We start from the raw sequence: 17147 nt of genomic DNA on the forward strand, positions 1-17147 counted from the left end.
GTGACTCACGCCTGTAATCCCAGCACTTTGGGAGGCCGAGGCAGGTGGATCACAAGGTGAGGAGATGGAGACCATCCTGGCTAACACGGTGAAACCCCATCTGTACTAAAAATAAAAAAGAATTAGCCGGGTGTGGTGGTGGGTGCCTGTAGTCCCAGCTACTTGGGAGACTGAGGCAGGAGAATGGCGTGAACCCGGGAGGCGGAGATTGCAGTGAGCCGAGACCGCGCCACTGCACTCCAACCTGGTGGGAGACAGAGTGAGACTCCGTCTCAAAAAAAAAAAAAAAAAAAAAGATTCTGTTCTTCTAGAACCACTCTCAGTATAAAATCTGTAAAATCTGTATCAGTCAGGGTTCTCCAGAGAAACAAGACAATATTTACATCTTTCTTTCTTATTTCATTTCTAGGAATACAAAAGGGTTTTTCTTAAGCAATTGGCTCATGTGATTGTGCAGGCTGTTAAGTCTAAAATCCTTAAGACAAACTGGTGGGCTGGATATGGGGTAGGAAAGGATGTTGCAGTCTTGAGTCTCTCATATGTAGGGTAGGTTAGGAACTCAGGAAGGATTTCTGTGTTACACAGACTTGAGGCAGAATTCTTTTTTTCTTTGGGAAACCTGAGTCTTTTACCTTAAGGCCTTCAATTGGATGGATGAGGCCCAGCTACCTTATCAAGGTTAATCTCCTTTACTTAAAGGCAACTTGTAGGGACAAGAGTGACTTTTTATTTTTTTTGAGATGGAGTCTTGCTCTGTCACCCAGGCTGGAGTGCAGTGGTGTGATACAGTGTCAGCCTACCTGGTTCAAGTGATTCTTGTGCCTCAGCCTCCTGAGTAGCTGAGATTACAGGTGCCCGCCATTGCGCCCGGCTAATTTTTGTATTTTTATTAGAGACAGGGTTCCACCATGTTGGCTAGGCTGGTCTTTAACTCCTGACCTCAGGTGATCTGCCTGCCTCGGCCTCCCAAAGTGTTGGGATTACAGGCGTGAGCTACCGCCCCTGGCCAATTTAAAATGCCAATCTACCATGTAAGTTCCCACTAACCCTGAGTTTGAGAATGTCTCCAAAATGTCTAGTTGATGTATTACTCTTTATGTAGGAACACCTATTTATTGTAAGTTGCCTCCAAAACCACCTTTGTTGTTGCAGAAATCACAGGCTGTGATACCCATAGCCACCTACATGTTCCTTCCAGAGCACGTAGGCATTTTTCCCAAGCTGTGTGTCTGGGGGGTCATGGAGTGGGGATCTGCCTATCTTGCAGTCACCCAAGACTGCAAGACCCAAGACTTCTGTCTGTAAGTTCCCCTAGTAAGTCAATAAATATAATCCCCTAATAAATCCCCCAAAATATAATCCCCTAATAAATCATCCAAAACTGACCAACTGGATTTGTCTGCCTCTTTCTTTGGTTTCTCAGCTCCTTCGGCAGCTGAGGGTCTCTTCGTATATATTAATATGACCCTTTCACGGAACACAATTGATTGCAGATGTTAATCCCATCTACGAAATACCTTTATAGCAACATCTAGACTAGTGTTTGAGCAAAGAACTGGGCTTCATAGCCTAACCATGGTGACACATAAAAGTAATCATCACACAACCTATGCTGTTAGGAAGGAGGTCGGTAGTTACTGCTGGGGGAGGGGTGTAAAGACCAGAAGGGACCACAGGAGAGCTTTAAGGGTATGAGTCATGCTCCCTTTTTCGAGGTGATGATGGCTGCATGGATGTGTTCAGTTTGTGAAAATCCAATGAGCTGTGTACACTTATGATATGCGTACATTTTGGAATCTGTATTATACTTCATTAAAAAGTAAAATGTTAAGGACAAAGGTAGTAAGACAAAAAGCAATGGAAATAAGAAAAAAAGGCTTACATCAGATATGGAGACTTTACAAATTGCAAGACATTAACATATATAACTCTATATTAATAAGTTTAAATATTTCAGTGAAATGGCTGATTATTTATTTGAGACAGTGTCTCACTCTGTCGCCCAGGCTGGAGTGCAGTGGCACGATTTCAGCTCACTGCAACCTCTGCCTTCTGGGCTCAAGTGATCCTCTTCCTGTCTCAGCCTCTTGAGTGGCTGAAATACGGGCGTGCACCACCACACCTGGCTAATTTCTTTTCTGTAGAGACGAGGTCTCACTATGTTGCACAGGCTGGCCTTGAACTCCTGAGCTCAAGCAATGTTTCTACTTCGGCCTCACAAAGTGCTGAGATTACAGGCATGAGCTACCATGCCCAGCACAAAATGGCTGATTTTTTAAAGGAAGATATAAATGATCAAAATTGTCTTGACAAAAGGTAAAAAATCTGAAGAGGCCATGAATAAAATAATTTTAAAAGGTAGTTAAAATTAACTATACCTATCATCACCAAAGGCATCAGGCTGATAAAATTTTGTGAACGTCATCTACAAAATCTTCATGGAATCTTCTACAAAATCTTCATAGGAATCTTTCAGTTCCTATGCTATTTAAACTGGCTCAGAGCAGGAAAAAAATGTGAAAGCTTCTTAACTCATTGTAGGTTATTTATTTATTTATATTTTGGAGATGGAGTCTCGCTCTGTTGCCCAGGCTGGAGTGCAGTGGTGCAATCTTGGCTCACTGCAACCTCTGCCTCCAGGGTTAGAGCAATTCTCCTGCCTCAGCCTCCTGAGTAGCTGAGATTACAGGCGCTCACCACCACGCCCGGCTAATTTTTGTATTTTTATAGAAATGGGGTTTCACCATGTTGGCCAGGCTGGTCTTGAACTCCTGACCTCAAGTGATCTGCCTGCCTCGGCCTCCCAAAATGTTGGGATTACAGGTGCGAGCTGCCATGCCCAGCCTTCATTGTAGGTCGTATTCTTTCCAGAATACGAACTGGAAACCTCCAAACTTGTTTTTCCAGACTCTTATTAGCTCTCTATTTCTAGTTAGGTTCTGCCATTGAGAGACAGTAGGGGATTCAGATATAGGAGGAAGAAGACCTTTTCTCCAATTTGTGGAGACAGCTCACATAGCTGAGTAGTGGTGGCAATGGGTGAGCCTGGCTTCCTGCTCAGGGGTGATTTGAACAGCAGCAGTAGCAGCAGCATTCAGCCCTAGCTCCAGCAATACCAGCAGAGGCTCCAGGAACCTGAGCTGTTTAGATATTGTGGGCTCCCATGGCTGTTGCTCTGTTGGATGCCTGCAGTGTAAGCTGGAGCATTGGCTCCTGGCTTTCTGCCTGCTAGTGGTAAAGGTGCCAATGTCAGCAGCCTCAGAGTCAATGATGGTAGCTCTGGGTAAAACTATTTTCCCTTTCACGCTTCCAGCCCAGAGTTTCCCGTAGTTACTAGTCTCTGGGTAATCTCACATGTTCCCTTTTTGCTCTTAATTAACCCCTTGGATATATATGTAATCAGTTTCCTGTGTTAAATTCTTTTTTTTTTTTTTTTTTTAAGATAGTGTCTCCTTGTGTTGCCCAGGATGGAGTCCTGTGGCACGATCTCAGCTCCACCACCACTCCTGGGGCTATTTTTTTGTATTTTTATTTTTTATTTTTAGTAGAGACGGGGGTCTCGCCACGTTGCCCAGGCTGGTCTTGAACTCCTGAGCTCAGATAATCTGCCCGCCTCAGCCTCCCAAAGTGCTGGATTACATGGTAATTTAGCCACCAGGCCTGGCTGACACAACCACTTTGGAAGACAGTTTGTAAGTTTCTTGTAAAACCAGGCCAGGCACAGTGGCTTATGCCTGTAATCCAAGCCCTTTGGGAGGCCAAGGCAGGAGGATCGCTTGAGCCCAGGAGTTTGAGACCAGCCTGGTCAACATGGTGAAACCCCATCTCTGCAAAAAATAGAAAAATTAGCTGGGTGTGGTGGCACTGTGCCTGTAGTCCCAGCTGCTTGGGAGGCTGAGGTGGGAGAATCATCTGAACCCAGGGAATTTAAAGCTGCAGTGAGCCATGACTGTCTGCCATGACAGAGTGAGACCCTGTCTCAAAAAACAAAACCAAACCCCAAAAAGCAAAACTAAACTTATTCTTACAATATGATCCAGCAATCATGCTTCTTGGTATCTACCCAAAGGAGTTGCGAACATGTCCACACAAAAACCTGTACACAGATGTTTGTAGGAGCTTTATCGATAATTGCCCAAACACAGAAACAACCAGAATGCCCTTTAGTTGGTGAATGAATAAACACTGTTACAGCCTGACAATGGAATGATATTCAGCACTAAAAAGAAATGAACTCTCAAGACAAGACATGGAGAAAGCTTAAATGCATATTACTATAAGGAAGGAAGCCAATATGAAAAGGCTAGCCACTCCAAGATTCCCATTATATGCCATTCTGGAAAAGTCAAAACCATGCAGTCAGTGGAAAGATCAACGGTTGCCAGGTGTTGTTGGAAGAAAGAGATGAAGAGGAGCACTAACGATTTTCAGGGCAAACTATTCCGCGTGATACTATAATCGTGGATGCATGTCATTATATATTTGCCAAAACCCACAGAATAAAACACCAAGAGTGAATCCTAATGCAAACTCTGAATTTTGGGTGATAATGATGTGTCAATGTAGGTTCACTGATCATAACAAAGGTACCACTTTGGTATGGGATGTTGACAGTGGAGGATGCTGTGCATGTGTGACAGTAGGGGTACATACGGGAACTCTTATTTTCTGCTCAATTTTGCTGTGAACCTGAAAGTGTTCTAAAAACTAAAGTCTATTTTTAAAAATCCACTGTTTCACCACTTTACTCCCACTCTGACAATCTCTGGCAACCACTGATCTGTTTACTGTCTGTATTTAAATTTAATTAAAATAATTTTTAAACTGTTTTGATATTTTTATAACAATCCATATATTTTGATTGGACTTTTATAGTGAGCACTTTCTTTGGAAATGAGTGTCTTTGACCTTCAAAAAAGTTATAGTTGTTATCAGTTATCATAAGAGGTGGGGCCCACCTCTTAAAGTAGCAATAAAGGCCGGGTGCGGTGGCTCACGCCTGTAATCCCAGCACTTTGGGAGGCCGAGGCGGGCGGATCACAAGGTCAGGAGATCGAGACCATCCTGGCTAACGCGGTGAAACCCCGTCTCTACTAAAAAAAATACAAAAAATTAGCCGGGCGTAGTGGCGGGCACCTGTAGTCCCAGCTACTCGGGAGGCTGAGGCAGGAGAATGGCGTGAACCCGGGAGGCGGAGCTTGCCGATATGCCGCCACTGCACTCCAGCCTGGGCGACAGAGCAAGACTCCGTCTCAAAAAAAAAAAAAAAAAAGTAGCAATAAAATCTTATTTATGGTTGAAAAAGGTCAGGTCATTGCGCCACTTCTCTTTGCAGGTTTCTGTGCAATCCATCAGGGGACAGCTGGGACTAATCATTTAAAACACTTTCCAGCCTGCTAATTTTACCATACCTCACATTTTTGTCATTCCTGGCCAAAATCCAAAGGGCAAGTCCCTTCTGCAGCCTCATTTTTTTTTTTCTGTACTTTCGCTCCCCTGACGCAAGCTTCCACTGTCTCCCATCCTAACTTTACCACTACGCCCTCTAGAATGCCTTTTCCAGATACGCAAAACCCCCTGAGTCGTTGGCGTGTCGGAAGAGGCTCCTCTACTTTCCGGTTTTGGCAGAATCCTTGATCTGAGCCAGGCCTCTTCCCCGGGGCTCTGGCCCTCTTCACTTCCTTTTCCCCGGAGGACTCTGGCTCCCGGCTAGCAGGCAGCCCACTTCCCCCGGCCGCTTCCTTCCCCCGGGATGACACGTTTCTACAAGCGGACTCTTCTAATTCATACTATTTCCCTACCCCAGTGGTGGCTCCTAGCACCCCCAGGCCTGTTCTACCTGTAAAATCTTGACACATTTAAACTACTACTTCTGATCCTTTCCTCTCCGTCCAGCCTTCGCTCTTCGGCTGCCGAGCCTGGACTGCTTGTCATCCCCTCAGGCGTCTCCCCGGCCCTCCCTGCTCTTCAGCCGTCCCGGCGGAGCGCGGCTCCAGACCAAACCCACGGTTCGCCTTCTCCACCTGCTCCGCGCGCCTCGCACGTGTCTAGGGGGAAACACATCCAAACGTCGACTTAAATGATTCAGCGCCGAGGACCGTGAGAGGCAGTCTTCACTTTTTCATCTTTCTTCATTTGCACAGTATACCAATAAGCTCTTACTACTTCTCAGCACAGGTAACTCGCCTTTTGCAGAGCAGCCTCCGCCGCCGAACGGTCAGAGCCTGGAGGACCCCGCACCAGGATCGTAGGGCATGACGGGCCGGGGGCGGGACGAGGATTGACGAGCCGGGAACAGGGCGGGGCTTGAGGGGGCGAGAGGGTGGGGCGAGGCATGACGGCCCTGCGGTGGAGTAGGCGGGGCTTGACGGGCCAGGGGCGGGGCGAGGCTTGAGGGACCCGAGGGTGGGGCAAGTCATGATGGGCCGGGGCGTGGGCGGGGCTTGAGGGGCCAAGGGACTGTGTGGGACTTGACTGTGTGGGGCTTGCCGGTGGGTGGGGCGAGGCTTGAAGGACAGGGATGTGTGGGCGGGGCTTGATGGGCAGGGGCGGTGCGGGGGCGTGGGCAGCACGCGCCGTGCGCTCCCCGGCTGCGAGGTCTGGCTGGGCTGTGGGCCGCGCGCCGCCGCCGCTACTGTCCTCTTCGGAGGCGCGGGCCCGACGGAAACCATGTTTGTGGCTCGCAGCATCGCGGCGGACCACAAGGATCTCATCCACGATGTCTCTTTCGACTTCCACGGGCGGCGGATGGCGACCTGCTCCAGCGATCAGAGCGTTAAGGTGCGCGCGGCGCTTGCGGGCGGGGCCGACCCCGGAAGGAGGGGGAGTGGGTGGGCGGCGCGGGGAACGGGGCTGTGTCTTGGTTTCAATGACGCCGCTGGAAGCTGTGGGGTGGCGGGCGAGCTCTGGCTGGACCGGGCGGAAGCTCTCCCCGCCCGCGTATTGTGGGGTCACAGCGGCCTCGCCGGCCGCCCTCCCGTGCGCCTGCGCAGCTGGTGCCACGTGCGCGCTCCCGCCCGCAGGGGACGCCGGGCCCTCTCCCAGGCCGCGCTGCCGGGGCTGCGGGCGGGAACACGGGTGTCCCACCGTCAGCCTCGGCGTCGTGGGTCTTGCCCGCGCTGTTCACCCGAGGACCTGCAGTGGTACCTGGTGGGAGACTTTGCCTGGCTGGCGCTGCGTCGAGTTCTGTGCTCCGCTGGTGTTCTCTCACCAGGGCACATGGTTTTCTCCGTGGGTTCAGAGCAGGAGCTCGCTTTGTTACGCCAAGGAAGAAAAATACAAACCATTTACATCCGATGATTTCTCTGCTTGCTGCCCAGGAATCGGAGGGTTTGTTTCTTGAAGTTCCGTAAACGTCTGTAGACACTTCCGACAAGCAGTATTTCTTTTTTTTTTTTGAGACGGAGTCTTACTCTGTCACCCAGGCTGGAGTGCAATGGCACGATCTCGGATCCCTGCAACGTCCGCCTCCCGGGTTCAAGCGATTATCCTGCCTCCCAAGTAGCAGGGATTACAGGTGCATGCCACCACGCCCGGCTAATTTTTTTGTATTTTTTAGTAGAGACAGGGTTTCACCATGTGGGCCAGGCTGGTCTCGAACCCCTGACCTCGTGATCCACCCGCCTTGGCGCTTCGGCCTCCCAAAGTGCTGGGATTACAGGCGTGAGCCACCGCGCCCGGCCGACAAGCAGAATTTCTAAAGTGGGGATGCTATATGAGATTTAGGAACCTCCCAGATGTGTTGCAGGATAAATGAAAGCTGGAGTGCGGATTATTTGGTTCTCGACAACTCCAGAGTAACTGGAAATCTAAAGGACAGTTTTTCCTTTTTCACATTCGAGTTTGATACCAGTGATCTCTCAAAGGTAAACTTTTTATAAATAGTGTTGCAATTCTTAAAAGATGTAGTTTCTTTTTTAAAACAAGTTTATTTTTGTTGTAATAAACTACGTTAACCGTTTTTTGTTTTTGTTTTTTTTTTTAAGACGGAGTCTTCCTCTGTCGCCCAGGCTGGAATGCAGTGGCGCAATCTCGGCTCACTGCAAGCTCCGCCTCCCGGTTTCACGCCATCCTGCTGCCTCAGCCTCCTGAGTAGCTGGGACTGCAGGCGCCCGCCACCACGCCCGGCTAATTTTTTGTATTTTTAGTAGAGACGGGGTTTCACCGTGTTAGCCAGGATGGTCTCGATCTCCTGACCTCGTGATCTGCCCACCTCGGCCTCCCAAAATGCTAGGATTACAGGCGTGAGCCACCGCGCCCGGCCCACGTTAACCGTTTTAAAGTGTAGAATTCAGTGGCATTGAGCACAGCATTCACATTGCTGTGCAGCGTCGCCACTGCCCATCTCCAGAACCTTTTCATCATCCTAAACTGAAACTGTACCCGAGAGCACCCTGTTCCCCCACCCCATTCTCTGGTAACCTCTATTCTACTGCTTTCTATTAATTTGCATATTCTAGGTACCTCAGATAAATAGAATCATAGAATATTCGCCCTTTTATATTTGGTTTATTTCACTTAGTATAATTTTTTTTTCTTTTTTCTTTTTTCTTTTATTTTGAGACAGAGTCTGGCTCTGTCACCCAGGCTGGAGTGCAGTGGTGCTATCTTGGCTTGTTGCAGCCTCAACATACCAGGTTCAAGCCATCCTCCCACCTCAGCCTCCCCAGTAGCTGGGACTACAGGTGCACACCACCACGCCTGGCCAATTAAAAATTTTTTTTTTGTAGTGGCAGAGTCTTGCTGCGTTGCCCAGGCTAGTCTCGAACTCCTGGGCTCAAGTGATCCTCTCACCTCAGCCTCCCAGAATGCTGGGATTACAGGTGTGAGTCACCTTGCCCAGCCCTGTTAGGTCCATTTATTCCAGAGTACTTTTTTTTTTAAAGGAGGAGCCATGTATTTATTTGTATATATTTTTAATTGAGCAAGTAATATATTTTTCTTTTTAGAAAGTGAAAAAATTATAGACTTGTTGCTACTGTGTGTTAATATTTATTGATTTCCTCTGTTTTTCCTTTAACGTTTTGTCATGGTAGAGTGTGTGTATATACGTATATGTCTTGTCAGAAATAGTGTTGCACTGAAAATTTTCATTAGTTTAGCATTTTATGTATTTTGAATGATTTTCTTAGGCTAATTCTAGAAGATAAATTAGTGGATATTTTAAAAACTATTGAAGAGAATTGACAAATTGCTATTTTGCAGGTCGTACCGTTTTATACTGCCAGTGATAGTATTAATTTGATAATGTTATTGCCCTCACTACATTTTTAACAGGTGAAATTGGCACCTTCTTATTGTAATCTATATTTTTTCTGGATAATAAGGTTCAATTTTTTTGTTTTGAGATGGAGTCTTGCCATGTTGCCCAGGCTGGAGTGCAATGGCTATTCACGGGCGTGATCGTAGCCTTAAACTCCTGGGCTCAAGTAATCCCTCCTGCCTCAGCCTCTTGAGTAGCTGGGACTACAGGTGTGCACCACCATGCCTGGTTTCAATATTTTTGCTTTACCATTTGTTACATGTACAGTTGAGCCTGTTGTTTGTAGATTCTGTATTTTTTGAATTTGTCTACTCTGAAATTCACTTGTACCCCGAAAGTCACACTGCTTTTGCAGTCATTTGTGCATGTGTGAGGAGTGGTGAAAAGTTTGAGTCTCAGGACAGACGTTTCCCATTGAGGTGAAACCAGGCGATACTCTATTTTGGCTCGTACTGTAAGCAGGTGTTTTTCATGATCTATTTAGTGCAATGATTATTTGTTCTTTCTATTGGTGATTTTGCTGTTTAAAATGGTCTCCAAGCATAGTGACTGTAACTAATTGTCTCTGTTACCTAATAGAGCTCAGCTTCCTGAATCCCTTGGTGCTTGGCCCAGTGCTTGACACATTCAGGGTTCTCAATGTATATATATTTTTTGAGACAGAGTCTCACTCTGTCTCCCAGGCTGGAGTGCAGTAGCGTGATCTCAGCTCACTGCAACCTCTGCCTCCGGGGTTCAAGCGATTGTCTTGCCTCAGCCTCCCTAGTAGCTGGGACTGTAGGCATGTGGCACCATGCCTGGCTAATTTTTGTATTTTTAGTAGAGATGGGGTTTCACCACGTTGTCTAGGCTGGTCTCGAACTCCTGACCTCAGGTGATCCGTTTGCCTTGGCCTCCCAAAGTGCTGGGATTACAGGCGTGAGCCATCGCACCCAGCCTCTCAATAAATATTTAATTGAATGAATGAATGTTTACTTGCTGGTTGTATTCTTTTGTGAATTACATGTTCACCTCTTTCCTTGTACACTGATTCAGTCTTACAGTTTTTGTATCAATTTGTAGGAATTTTTGTATAAAATATCTGCCTTTTATTTTCTTATAGGTCTGGGATAAAAGTGAAAGTGGTGATTGGCATTGTACTGCTAGCTGGAAGGTTAGTATTTATTTTTACAGTTATTAAAAATATAGAAATATTTACTGTTTATTTTATAGTTATCTATGAATTGTTTCGAGAAAATAACGTTTATACAGTAGTTCTTTTCCTGGGAAGGCATTTTACTGTTTTTCGCTATTAAAGTAACAAGTGTGTTTCTCAGAATTTGAGAGTAAGAAAATCTGTAATTCTGTAGCATTCTAACATAATTATCTTAGTAATTCAGAATATTCCTTTTGCCTTTACATATTTTAATAGTTGTGATGTTTCATACATAGTTTTCTCTGTAAAAAAAACAAAAAACCTTTACTCAAGTAGAAATTTTCTTCTTCTTTTTTTTTTTTTTTTGAGATGGAGAGTCTCGCTCTCTTGCCCAGGTGGGAGTGCAGTGGCATGATCTCGGCTCACTGCAACCTCCGCCTGTTGGGTTCAAGTGATTCTTCTGCCTCAGCCTCCCAAGTAGCTGGGACTATAGGCACGCACCATGACGCCCTGCTAATTTTTGTGTTTTTAGTAGAGATGGGGTTTCGCCATGTTGGCCAGGCTGGTCTCTAACTCCTGACCTCAGGTGATCCACCCTCCGCTTCCCAAAGTGCTGGGATTACAGGCGTGAGCCACCGTGCCCGGCCGAGTAGAAATTTTCATACCTTAAAAGTCATCCATTTTAAATGTACAGTTCAGTGAGTTTTAGTAAACTTGCATAGTTGTGTAGTCATCACTGTAATCCAGTTTTAGAACATTTCTCTCAAACTCAGAAATTCCTTTGTATCCTATTCCCACTCCAAGCCCCAGGCAACCACTGATCCATTTTCAGCCTCCATAGATTTCTTCTCTCCTCTCCCCTCCCTCTCCCCTCCCCTCCCGGCCTCTCCTCTCTTTTCTTTTCTTTTCTTTTCTTTTCTTTTTTTTTGAGCTGGAGTCTTGCTCTGTCACCCAGGCTGGAGTGCAGTGGTGCGATGTTGGCTCATTGCAACCTCTGCCTCCTGGGTTCAAGCGATTCTTCTGCCTCAGCCTCATGAGTAGCTGGAATTACAGGCGCATGCCACTACACCTGGCTAATTTTTGTATTTTTGGTAGAGACAGCGTTTCACTATGTTGACCAGGCTGCTCTCGAACTCCTGACCTCAAGTGATCCGCCCGCCTTGGCCTTCCAAAGTGCTGAGATTACAGGCGTGAGCCACCATGCCCGGCCTGGTTTATCCTTTCTAGAAAAAATTTCATAGAAACGGAATTTTGAAATACATAGTCCTTTGTGTCTGGCCACTTTCCCTTTGCATGTTTTAAGGTTCATCCATATTGTGTCATGTGTCAATTTGTTCCTTTGATACTGAGTAGTCCGTTGTACATATATTGCCACGTTTTGTTTGTTCACCAGTTGACGGACATTTGAGTTGTTTCTTGTTTTTGGCTGTTATGAGTAATGTTAAGAACGTGCCATGTAAGTCTGTGTGGACATATATTTTCATTTCTTTTGGATAGATGCGTAGGAGTGGAATTGATGGGCTATATATACTTAGCTTTCTAAGAAACTGCGAAACTCTTCCAAAGTGGCGTGCCCACCAGCCATGTGTAAGGTTCCAGTTTCTCTACATCCTCACCTACATTTGATGATATCTGTCTTTTTTATTATAGCCATTTTAGTAGTTGAGAAGTGACCACAAAAATCATTGGATTTTGATTTGTATTTCCTTAATACCTCATGTTGATTATTTTTTCATATGCTTATTTACCATTCATGTATCTTCTTTTGTGAAAGGTCTATCCAAGGTCCCCTCCCTTTTGAGGTGAGATTAACTTATCATAAAATTAATAATTTCAGAGTAAACAATTAATTGGCATTTACTTCATTTACAGTGTTGTGTAACTACCACCTCTTTCTAGTTCTAAAACATTTTTATTACTCCAAAAGGAAACCCCTATCTCTTGCTTTTAAGCCTAACATATTTCATATGTACTTTTCTATATCTTTAAAGGCTTTTTATTAACAGCCAATAAATATACCATTTTGCTTAACTAGTGGATATTTGTTTCCATTTTATTGTGATGAGCATCTTTGTGCAAACCTTATTCTTTAGTTAGATTGCATTTTACTGTAAATCTAATAAAACTTACCTGCCTTAGTGTGCATTTTTAACTTTATAGCCCTGTATAAGTAAGAATTAAAGATGATACAGAAAAGACTGGACAAAACGAGGTTAAAAAAAAGGGTGCAAAATGTACCTTTAGTTGGTGACATTGTAACCATGTAGAAGTTATTGGTTAAACTATTTTTATGTTGTTGAATGTAAAAAATGTTAGCTATACAGTGTGAAACACATTTTCTGAATGTTGTTTGTTATTATACAGTATTTTCCCTGAGAAGCACCTAGCAAATTCTTTTGATGGTGAAATTCTTTAAGACCTTTGTATCCCTTCTCCAACCCCCTCCCCTCCCACCCCTTGGCCAACAGGAGGGGTGTAAGGATTTGGGCTTCCCCATATTTGCTCTTCCTACAGTAGTCTATTATCAATAGACTATATTGTCAGTTGAAATCATTTAAGCATTTTATGACTATAATCTCTATATATTGTTAGACTTTTGAAGCAAATAATTTTTTTTTTTGGAGACAAGGTCTTGCTCTGTCACCCAGGCTGGAGTGCAGTGGCACAGTCTTGGCTTACTGCAGCCTCAACCTTCCAGGCTGAAGTGATCCTCCCACCTCAGCCTCCCAAGCAGCTGGGACCCCAAGTGCACACCACCACGCGTGACTAATTTTTTGTATTTTTTGTAGTGATGGTGTTTTGCCTTATTGCCCAGACTGGTCTTGAACCCTTGGGCTCGAGCAGTCTGCCCACCTCAGCCCCCCAAAGGGCTGAGAATACAGGCATGAGCCACTATGCCTGGTTGAATCAAATGAAAAAAAAAAAGCATTTTTTTAATTGAGCTATAATTTACATACCATAATGTGCACCCATTTAAAGTGTACAATTTAGTGATTTTAAGTATATTCATTAAATTGGCAACCACCACCACTTCTAATTTCAGAACATTGTTTACCACCTCTAAAGGAAAGCCTGTACTCATTTAGCAGTCACTTCTTGTTTACTCTGCTCCCAGCTGCTGGTAACCGCTAATCTACTTTCTGTCTCTATGGATTTTGGAGCAAATAAATCTAATGTTATTTATTTTATTAGGTGGATATTTTCTGTAGAAAGAATTTGCAAGTAAAATGGTGGACTTGTAGAATCTTTGTTTCAAAGGTTGGTTATGCTAAACTCTGAAGCAACTCTCTAACTATCAGCACTGGAAGTAGTCAAATTTATCTGGCTAGATTTTTCTTTTATTAGTAAAATGTCAGAAGAACTGGACTCCAGAAGCATTACAATCCCAAATATAGAATGTCTTCTAAAGGTTAAAACATTCTGGAATTTAACTTTTTATTTACATGTTATGTTGATCAGTTTTCTCCTCCCATAGAAGTAAAACTATATTCTGTTTCCTCACGTAAAACCAGTATTTATGAAATATGAATAAACTAAGTATTTAGGGGAAAAAAAGCCCTGGGATAATGAATAATCTGTTCTGTTCTTTTTTTTTTTTTTGATTCCCCAGACACATAGTGGATCTGTATGGCGTGTGACATGGGCCCATCCTGAATTTGGACAGGTTTTGGCTTCCTGTTCTTTTGACCGAACAGCTGCTGTATGGGAAGAAATAGTAGGAGAATCAAATGATAAACTGCGAGGACAGAGCCACTGGGTGAGACATTTGTTAGTATTCTGGGGACCGGGAAGACATGAGCAGCCAAGGAGCATTAGTCTGAAGGCTACCTCAGATAATTGGTAAAATATCACCACTCCCCTCTAGTTTTACCAGTTCTAAAGTTCTTTCTTCCATGTTTTTTTCTTCCTTGTTTATTTCATTTTAACTTGGGTCTGAAGCAATACTTAGGAGCATCATTGCATTGTTTATAACTTTTATGATGAATCCAGAATATTTGCATTGTATTTGATTTTACCTATTAGTATATTTTATGATAGTAATATATGATTTTAAAGTATTCTGGCTCACTGTAGTCTCAAACTCCTGGCCCCACCTCAGCCTCCTGAGTTGCTGAGATTATAGGCATGAGCCACTGTGCCTAACTCTAAAATTCTTTTTTTTTTTTTAACCTTAAACTCTTAAGGGTTAATAAAATTCTTTTTTTTTTTTTTTTTTTTTTTGAGACGGAGTGTCACTGTGTTGCCCAGGTTGGAGTGCAGTGGCGCCATCTTGGCTCACTGCAAGCTCCGCCTCCCAGGTTCACACCGTTCTCCTGCCTCAGCCTCCTGAGTAGCTGGGACTACAGGCGCCCGCCACCACGCCTGTCTAATTTTTTGTATTTTTAGTAGAGATGGGGTTTCACTGTACTAGCCAGGATGGTCTCGATCTCCTGACCTCGTGATCTGCCTGTCGGCCTCCCAAAGTGCTGGGATTACAGGTGTGAGCTACCGCACCCGGCCTAGGGTTAATAAAATTCTTTGAAGGCCAGGCGTGGTGGCTGAGGCCTGTAATCCCAGCACTTTGGGAGGCTAAGGCAGGCGGATCACGAGGTCAGGGGATGGGAGACCATCCTGGCTAACGTGGTGAAACCCTGTCTCTACTAAAAATATAAAAAATTAGCCTGGCGTGGTGGCAGGCGCCTGTAGTCCCAGCTACTCAGGAGGCTGAGGCAGGAGAATGGCGTGAACCTGGGAGGTGGAGCTTGCAGTGAGCCGAGATTGCACCACTGCACTCCAGCCTGGGCAACGGAGCGAGACTCATCTCAAAAAAAAAAAAAATTCTCTAAAAATTGTTTCTTCTGTTTTGTGGTTACTTTTGTTTTCTTAGGAAATATACTGTCCTCGGCCGGGCGTGGTGGCTCACGCTTATAATCCCAGCACTTTAGGAGGCCAAGGTGGACAGATCACCTGAGGTCAGGAGTTTGAGACCAGCCTGACCAACATGGAGAAACTCCATCTCTACTAAAAATACAAAAATTAGCTGGGCATGGTGGTGCATACCTGTAATCCCAGCTACTCGGGAGGCTGAGGCAGGAGAATCGCTTGAACCCGGGAGGCGGAGGTTGTGGTGAGCCGAGATCGTGCCATCACACTCCAGCCTGGGGGACAAGAGCGAGACTTCATCCCAGAAAAAAAAAAATACACTCTCCTTTGTCTGCATCTGCTTTTATCGCTGTCTTTGCCTGATTGGATGTTTGAATTTGGGCAAGACCATAATATAATCTGTGTGCTGTTGAAGTTCCTCATCTATAAAGTGAAAACATTGAACTAAATTATATTCAAGACTCTTTCCAGCATTTTCATATGAAGGTATTACCGTCCGCATGCTTTTTTTCCCCCTTTATGATTTGTTTTTTGTAATAGATAATCATGCACATGGTGTAAAATTCAAAAGAAACAAAAGGAAGTATGTAGTGGGAGTGTCCTGTTATTACCCCTCACCTGCCCTCCCTAATGCATGATACTGCATTAGAGCCAGTCACAGCTCATTGCAATCTCAACCTCCTGGGCTCAAGCGATCCTCCCACCTTAGCCCCACAAGTAGCTGGGATCACAGGCTTGCACCACAGGCTAATTTTTTTATTTTGTGGAGATGGGGTTTCACCATGTTGCCCAGGCTGGTCTTGAACTCCTGGACTGAAGCAATCCTCCCACCTCGGCCTCCCAAAGTGCTGTGATCATGGGCGTGAGCCACTATGAGGGCCATGATGCAATTTTTTATTGTGGTAAAATATGTATAACATAATATTCCTCATTTTAACTATTTGTTTTTTTTTTTCCTTTTTTTGAGACGGAGTCTTGCTCTGTCACCCAGGCTGGAGTGCAGTGGTGGGATCTCAGCTCACTGCATTCTCCGCCTCCGGGGTTCAAGCGATTCTCTTGCCTCAGTCTCCTGAGTAGCTGGGACTACAGGCGTGTGCTACCATGCCTAGCTAATTTTTTTGTCTTTTTAGAAGAGACAGGGTTTCACCGTGTTGGTCAGGCTGGTCACGAACTCCTGACCTCAAATGATTCGCCTGCCTTGGCCTCCCGAAGTACTGGGATTACAGGCGTGAGCCACCATGACCGGCCCATTTTAACTATTTGTAAGTGGTATAATTCAGTAGAATTAATTACGTTCACAGTGCTGTGTACCCATCACTGTTATCTGTACTCAAAACTGTTCATCATTGCCAACATAAACTCCATATTGTTAAAGAATGCCTCCCCCTTCCTCCTCCCTCAACCCCTATTCAACTGTCTATCTATAAATTTGACCAGGTACTGCATGTAAGTGGAATCACAGTATTTGTCCATTTGTGACTGGCTTATTTCACTAAGTAAAATGTTTTCATGGTCTGTCCATGTTGTAGCATATATTAACTTTATTCCTTTTTATGGCTGGGTAATATTCCATTGTGTGTGTATACCACATTTTGTTTATCCATTCATTTGTAGATGGACCCTTGGGTTGTTTCCGCTTCGTGGCTATTGTGAATACTACTACTTATGAGCATTGTTATATAGATAAATGTTTGAGACCGTGCTTTTGATTCTTTTGGAAATATACCTAGGAGTAGAATTGCTGGCTCATATGGTAGTTCTATGTTTCACGTTTTTAGGAACTGTCAGACTTTTCCATAGCAGCTACACCATTTTACATTCCTACCAGCAATGCTCAAGGATTCCAATTTTTCCAAATGTTCATCAGCACTTGTTGTGCTTTTTATT

At 44.7% G+C, this 17147-nt stretch overlaps 1 protein-coding gene across 2 annotated transcripts in view; it reads left to right on the forward strand.

Annotated features, from left to right (window-relative positions):
* The first annotated feature begins 6543 nt into the window (after positions 1-6543).
* The window catches only part of SEH1L (SEH1 like nucleoporin), a 32902-nt gene continuing 22298 nt past the window's right edge, over positions 6544-17147 (forward strand). For both annotated transcript variants that reach the window (XM_003276698.3, XM_003276697.3), the window contains exons 1-3: positions 6544-6780; positions 10365-10415; positions 14008-14154. In XM_003276698.3, the coding sequence (XP_003276746.1) occupies positions 6670-6780; positions 10365-10415; positions 14008-14154 (309 nt within the window). In that variant the 5' untranslated portion in view covers positions 6544-6669. The remainder of the gene's footprint in view (positions 6781-10364; positions 10416-14007; positions 14155-17147) is intronic.

The sequence above is a fragment of the Nomascus leucogenys genome, chromosome 4 (assembly GCF_006542625.1).
Source record: "Nomascus leucogenys isolate Asia chromosome 4, Asia_NLE_v1, whole genome shotgun sequence".
Classification (NCBI taxonomy): Eukaryota; Metazoa; Chordata; class Mammalia; order Primates; family Hylobatidae; genus Nomascus; species Nomascus leucogenys.